The sequence below is a fragment of the Carassius carassius genome, chromosome 15 (genome assembly GCF_963082965.1).
Source record: "Carassius carassius chromosome 15, fCarCar2.1, whole genome shotgun sequence".
In the NCBI taxonomy this organism is placed as follows: Eukaryota; Metazoa; Chordata; class Actinopteri; order Cypriniformes; family Cyprinidae; genus Carassius; species Carassius carassius.
The window spans coordinates 34,133,930-34,141,305 of record NC_081769.1 but is presented as its reverse complement, the minus strand read 5'-3'; the positions used below and the strand labels follow the sequence as shown (position 1 = coordinate 34,141,305).

General features: G+C 35.0%; 1 protein-coding gene across 1 annotated transcript; it reads left to right on the top strand.

The window, feature by feature from the left end:
• The first annotated feature begins 240 nt into the window (after nucleotides 1-240).
• tmem222a (transmembrane protein 222a) lies at nucleotides 241-5,699 on the top strand. Its single transcript, XM_059567155.1, has 6 exons — nucleotides 241-401; nucleotides 1,334-1,418; nucleotides 1,505-1,536; nucleotides 2,142-2,238; nucleotides 2,950-3,080; nucleotides 5,335-5,699. Exons 1-6 carry the CDS (start codon nucleotides 283-285, stop codon nucleotides 5,420-5,422), a joined length of 552 nt encoding a protein of 183 aa, XP_059423138.1. The 5' UTR covers nucleotides 241-282; the 3' UTR covers nucleotides 5,423-5,699.
• The last annotated feature ends 1,677 nt before the right edge of the window (nucleotides 5,700-7,376 follow it).

Below are 7,376 nucleotides of genomic sequence, written 5' to 3'. Positions count from 1 at the left end.
AAAATTTTTGGAATAGTTAAAATTGTTTAATGTTTTGGGGGGAAACTCTGCTCACCAAGGTTGCATTAGAATGATTTCTGAAGATCATGTGACACTGAAGACTGGAGGAATGATGCTGAAAATACAGCTGTGCATCACAGAAATAAATTACACTTTAACAGAGATTCACACAGAAAACAGATGTTTTAAATTAGAATAATATATCACTGTTTTTACTGTATTTTTGATCTAACGCAACCACGCACACCGGCGCCCTGATGACGTCACCGCGCACAGACTGTGATGGCGGATGTTTCCGAGATAGACACAATGAAGCACTTTCACGCCGGTTTCGATAAAATCGACAAAGAAATGTGCCGTTATCCGCACTGCATCGTCTGGACCCCCATCCCGGTTCTGACGTGAGTAACGACCGGAGCCGCTCTGTTCGGTTACACAACTATAACATATAATATATAGAGCTCCTATAATCCTCACTTGATGAAGGAAACACACTTCAGCAGGAAACACTGATCATCTCTGAGTGTTGTTATTAGTGCTGTCAAACGATTTGTTTACGTAATACATGTATGTGTACATTTACACTGCGACAAATGAGGACAACAGAAGCAATCAAAATCAACAAAAGAGAAATGGTATGCAAGTGCTATAACAAGTCTCAGTTAGCTTAACACAGTACACGTAGCAAGGGATTTTTAACATTTTATTATAGAAAAGAGAAAACAGAATAGAAAAAGAAGAGAGCAAGCTAGTGTTTTTTGTTTTTGTCAACTGTATAATAAATAAGAAGAAAACAGGATACAAAAAGATTAGAAAAGCTAGTGTTTTTTGACAAGCAGTCAATTAATAGAGTGCAAGTCTAAAAGAGAGTTTTTTTCTAAAGAATAGAATTAGAATAGTGAGTGCTAGAGTTCGAGGGTCAAATAAAGATGGAAGAGATGTGTTTTAAGCCGATTCTTGGACTCCACTGCTGGGATTGAGATTAGCAGGTCATTCCACGAAGAGGGAATGTTAATGTAAGAGTCTGTCTGAATGACAGAACCTAATGATGCCATGTAGACAGAGAAGAGAAGTGGTCCAAGAACTGAGCCCTGAGGCACCCCAGTAGTTAGATTGTTGCGACTTTTCACACCTCACCACTCCAAGATATCTTGAAGGAGCTTGTGGAATGTGGTGTGGAAAACTGTGCACTGATGGCTTTAATTTTATTAATGAAGAATGTAGAAAAGTCGTCAGCTGTTAGAGTTGATATTGGAGGTGGAGGATGTTAGAAGGTTTTATTTTGGATGGGATTAATCGTTTGACATACTCGTTATTGTTGTTGTATTTGCAGGTGGTTCCTGCCCTTCATTGGTCACATGGGCATCTGCACATCTACTGGTGTGATCAGGGATTTCGCAGGGCCTTTTTTCGTATCAGTGAGTTTACTTCTAATGATTGAGCTGACTGTGCGTTATCATGAATGCATTGATGCACTTACTACTATAATTTCTATTTTCCGCAGGAGGACAACATGGCGTTTGGAAAGCCAACAAAGTGAGTTTAAAACTAGTGAATGTAGCTATGTTTCCATCCAAAGTTACGAATTAAACCTGCGCGCAAAATTGTAATATCGCATAAAACATTTGCAAATGAAGAACCATTTCCATCCAGTGAGTTGAAGAGAACAAAATCATCACTTCCTAAATACCTCATGCTAAATATCATTAAGAAGAATGTAATTTGCTGCAGAAGGCACTGTATGTAATAATTTTTGAATACAATAAATTACGAGCTTCGGAGCGCACAGAAGAAATGCGGTCAAGTTATCTTATTTTCAGAGTCTGCTTTTTGGGAATGCAGTTCTGGGAAGACTTTGCTGAAGCATTTTAGAAATTAAGGAATTTATTTCAGTGAAAGTGTTTCCCTAGTAGTTTATGCGCATGTTTTCTTAATGGATAAGAAATGTATCCTACTTAGTTGAGGGCATACATTTTTTTTATGCACATTTTTAGAATTAGCGTTTTTAATTGATGCAATTTCCCAAAATACATATTAAACTACAGATGATGGAAACATAGCTTGTGACAGATATCACCTGTGCATATGAGACTGAATACTGTAGAAATAGTGTGTGACTAATTCAATGACTGCTGTTTTAGGTACTGGAAGCTGGATAAGAATAAAGTGTACGGCGGCGGAGTGAACGCCTGGGATTTAGCTGTGCATGAGGCATCAGAGGAGTACAAAAACAGAATGGTCAGAGCTCCAATGAATGTGTGCTAAGTTTTTGATATTCTTCATATTCTGTGTGGTGGCCCTTTCACAGCAGTGATAGAAATGAATCTTTCCCAATAAGATTTTTACCTTTTATAGGCATTTCAACCTTTATAAGGCCATTTTTCTAAAATTTTGCATTATCTTTTAAGTTAAATTCTTACGTTTAATCAGTGAATTAGAATAATAAGACATTTGGGCTTTTACCAAGCAAATTATAATCACCAAAATTAATCTTTGCAATGCAGAGGAAACACAGAAGCTGCATCTGATTTGGCATTTAGATGTATTTACACACTAATGTTTAGTGCAGGACTTGAATGCATTTAAATGCAATTACAAATGCATTTTTTAATATATTAAACATAAAAATGTTGCCATCTTATCTTGAACTCGCATTAGTCTAGACTTCACGTATTGCATGCACTCTGTAGTGGTTTTGATTGGTTTTTGCAAAATACTCGATAATGTCAAATCGCACGTCGTTAAACAACAATTATGATATTATTCCAGACGATATACATCGCACACCCCTAAAATAATGTATGAGGATTGTAAAGAGACCATCAATAGGAAAAAGTTTGTCTCCGCAGCTTTGAACGACTCTTTAGTCTGTACAAAAAAGCTGTATTGTTTATTGCAACCCAGTTAATTTCCACACCTGTACCTGGCTCTGTTGTGTTGTGTTTGCAGCACAATCTGTGTTGTGATAACTGTCACTCTCATGTGGCCATGGCTCTAAACCTGATGCGCTACGAGAACAGCTCCTCCTGGAACATGGTCAACCTCTGCTTACTGAGCTTCATCCACAGCAAACACGTCAGGTGAGCTTCAGCATCAAAGGAATCAAATTCCAGGGGTTTTTGAATGCATGTTATTGATTATTCCATGGGTTTCTTTTTTATACGTGACCCTGGAGCACAAACGCAGTCTTGAGTCTCTGGGGTATATTTGGAGTAATAGCCAACAATACATTGTAAAAATTATACATTTTTCCTATTATGCCAAAAATCATTAGGATATTAAGATCATGTTCCATGAAAATATTTAGTAAATTTCCTACCGTAAATAAATAACTTAATTTTTGATTAGTGACATGCATTGCTAAGAACTTCATTTGAACACCTTTAAATGCAATTTTCTCCGATTTTTTTTCTCCCTCAGATTCCAGATTTTCAAATAGTTGTATCTCAGACAAATAATGTCCTTGTGAAGTGATTATAATATCATAACTGCATAACTAGTGAAGTATGCATGACTTAAGCTCCACCCCTGCAGGCTAGTGCTCATCTGCATACACTTTTGAAAGCCACGCCTCCATATCACATCATCCAATCAACAACAGATGCACATAACCAAGTCCCGCCCTACGTTTATTTTTTTTCTGTTAAATTGTTGCACTCAGATGTACTGTATGTCACAATAAGGAAGTAAATGTAGCAACTTCTGTTTATGTAATTACAACTTGTTTTAGCTATAATTCTTATTTCTCTTATAAGATAATATCTGTGATATAACTGTGTCTGTGACATGATGATTGATTTGAGATGCTGAATAAGAAGATACAGTACTATTGTATAAACATAAAAACACATCGTGCATGTAAGTGTTTTTTAAGGAAATGCGATGAATTCTAAGTATGTTTATGAGGTTTTTTTGCAGGTAAATGTGAGATGTTACATCATGTTTCATGACAATTTGATTAAAACAGGAACAGATATCTGCCAATGTAGTCAGAAATATCCACTTGACTTGACATTTGTTCTTGTTTTAATAGATTTAGGGATGTTTAGATATTAGTACTGGAACACAGAACAAAACACTGATGAAGAGAGTCATTTTCAACATTTAATGCCATGACTGTTTGTTCAGATTTGAGACCTTTTAAACCATTCATTTCTGGAAGGGAGAATTAAGACTTTTTAAGACCGTATTTATAACCAGAATTCCCTTGTTGCACCTGCTCAGGGCATTCTGGGATAGCTTCCTCTGTGCAGGATACACAGCACACAGCTTCAGCTTTTAGAAGTCAGTGTGTCCTTACCTTTGACGGAATGATTTATGGCCACGGTGGCCGTGTTTCCCCTTTAGATGTCCGTGTGTTTCCGCTGGGCTCTCCGCACTGCGCTGTAGAGGACAGCAGGACGCTTTCTGGAGAGAGAGAGATGGATTGTGGGTTTCTGTGTAAGATTATCCTCAAAAGTCATCGTTTAAAAGCAAAAAATGTCATTTCATTTGCCCTTCAACAAATTCAGGTCTTAAATCATAGCAGAAAGTCTCAAATTCATGACGTCATTGCATTAAATGTTGCATGCACTGCAGAAAAATTAATATCTTCCAGTATTTAGTTTTTTTTTTAATACCTAAACATCTTTAAATTAAGATGCATTTCATGCAGATGCAGAATGACTTAAAATATTAAGTCTTGTTTTCTCACACAAAAAAAAAAAAGATAATTTTGTTAGTTTTTATTTAAAACGAGAAAAAATATCTGCCAGTGGGGTTAGAAAATCCCTCTTGTTTTCCCTTTGACCCAAGATTATTTTTCGGAGCCAATTGAAATATATATTTTTTTGTTGTAAGCAAAACCATGACAAACCATTTTGCTTCTCCAGTAAACGTTTAGATGTTTATACTGGAGAACAAGACAAAAAATACTATGATTTTTATTTATTTATTTATTTAGTGTAGCAGATATATACATTTTTTTCTAACTTTTAGATTTAAGAATTTGCGCTGAAAAACAAGATAAAAAACGGACTCACCTTTTCGCAGTGCGATCAGAAGATACAATAAAAGAAATGTTTTATTTTCTAAAATCGGTAAACAGAGCTATGATTTAAAAGGTAATGGAGATTGGTAGGAGGTTCTATTTCCAATCGTTGAAATGCTGCTAAAACAACTTGTTGCGTTCCTTAAAATATCTTTACTTGGTCTTAAATGGACTTAAATCGTGAAGCCTGCAGAGACCCTGCTTAGAAACGGGTTTGTAAGGCTGAGACTTGACATTTTTGTAATGTTATGTGGGCTGATGTTTTCATCGAGGGACTCTGTTCCTCTCTTTCTGGTGTCCTGCAGCTTCGTGGGGTTCCTGAAGACCTGGCTGCCTTTCCTGATGATTTTTGGGGTCATGGTCACCATCGTCCTGGCGGTCCACCTGCGATGACCGAGAGAGATGACTCTCTTGATATATCTGTTATATAATCATGGATGGGGCTAAATGACACACGGCAGCAGATTGAAGATCTCCGCATCATTATGAACTCTCGTCGATCTTCATCAGTTGTTTTAAATGATTCTGAATGTTCTCAGGCGGAGATTGTTTTACATTAAAGGGAGGCTGTACATTTTTCTTAATTCCAGGTTCATTCCTTTTGACTCTGTAACGTTTACATGTTCATTCATTTATATTACATGAGCAAATACAACAGTATATCTGTAAAGTGCCCTCATTTGTCAATGTTTGTCCTCACTTAAGATGCACAAAATATAATATTGGAAAGAAAGCAAGCACACACGGTTTAATGCTAAAACAACAGATCTGTGGCCTTTGTTTCAGAGTAGGTTTAGAGTTGACAGATCCAAACACTCTCTGTTAACTTGACGTGTGCAAAATGTCCTTATTGAAAATTAAACAAAGCAGCAGAGAGAAAATAAAAGATTATGCATAGGAATCAACTGAATTTAAATATTTATATAGTTTCGCTCAGAAGGAAAAGGGGGAGTGGCTTCATTGCATCAGATTTGTCACTTTGCTCGCAGCTGATTGGTTCACATGATTTAACAAACAAATTTGAGGTTTTTCTTACAATTTTAAGTTTAGATCATGCAACGTTTTTCCTCAGAATTCTGACTTTACATGCAATTCTGTTTTTATTGCTGCCACATAATTAAAAATAAAAAAAGGTGCAAGAAATAAACTCACCATTGTGAGAAAAAAAATTAATTTCGATATATGAACTTTTTCTTGCAATTCTGACTTTACATCTTGCAGTTGTATTTCTTTTTTGTTTCCACCACAGAAATAAAAATGGAAAAATAAAAGGTATGTAACTTTTTCACCTCGCAATTTTGACATTTAAGAACAATTTTGGGGGAAAAAAAGGGAGATACAATTGTTAGGAAAAAGTCAGAATGGCAAGATAAAAATGTTTTCTCAGAATTCTGAGTTTACATCTCGTAATTATTATATTTTTTTTAGTTACTGCAACAGAATTAAAAATAAAAAAGTAATTTAGACTTTTTTTCAGTTCTGAGAAACAAAATATTGCAAGATATAAACTTGCCATTATGATATAAAGTTAGAACTTTGATGCATGAACTCAAATCTCTAAATATCTGACATCTTGCAGTTCTGTATCTCTCTTATTTCTGCCACAAAATTTCAAAAGGAAGCTGTAACTTTCTCGTTACACAATTCTAATATGTCAGAATAATTCTGAAAAAAGATTGTGAGAAATAAAGTTTATATAAACAGTTCTGAGAAAAAGTCAGAATTACAATATAGAAACCCAGAATTTGTACTTTTTCTCAGTTTACATCTTGTAATTCTGTTTTTTTTTTCTGCAACGGAATTAAAAAAATAAAGTTAATTGTGATTTTTTTTTCTTTCATCTCATAATTCTGACTTTATATGACAAAAATAGCAAGAAACAGAGAATTGTGAGATATTCTCAGAATTGTGAGATAAAATGTCACTATTAGGACTACCCTTATTTATTTATAAATCTGGAAACAAGCTTCCATACTTTTTGTGCATATGATGTTTGATTCGTCAGAATGTGTTTGAATCAAATGCATTTTGAAAATATTTAGTGGACATGTATAATGTCAATGTCAATGTCACCTTTATTTATATAGCGCTTTAAACAAAATACATTGCGTCAAAGCAACTGAACAACATTCATTAGGAAAACAGTGTCAATAATGCAAAAATGAGAGTTAAAGTCTATCTTAAAGTCTTATAATAGTCAGAGGTGTCGAGAATCACATTAACTACAAACTCCATCCAGTAAGCACAAAAACACAATACTGTCTTCATCTTCAACATTAATTGCTTTAGCTTTTTTCATTTTATTGTAAAATGTGTTTGTGCATTTATAGTTTTTGTTTTTACAGCG

Bases quoted from the DNA above. Each gene is read 5' to 3' on its own strand.
- tmem222a (XM_059567155.1), top strand. From the start codon at position 283: ATGGCGGATGTTTCCGAGATAGACACAATGAAGCACTTTCACGCCGGT. The intron at 1,419-1,504 runs GTGAGTTTACTT...TATTTTCCGCAG, and splicing joins CAGGGCCTTTTTTCGTATCA to GAGGACAACATGGCGTTTGG. The intron at 2,239-2,949 runs GTCAGAGCTCCA...TTGTGTTTGCAG, and splicing joins AGGAGTACAAAAACAGAATG to CACAATCTGTGTTGTGATAA.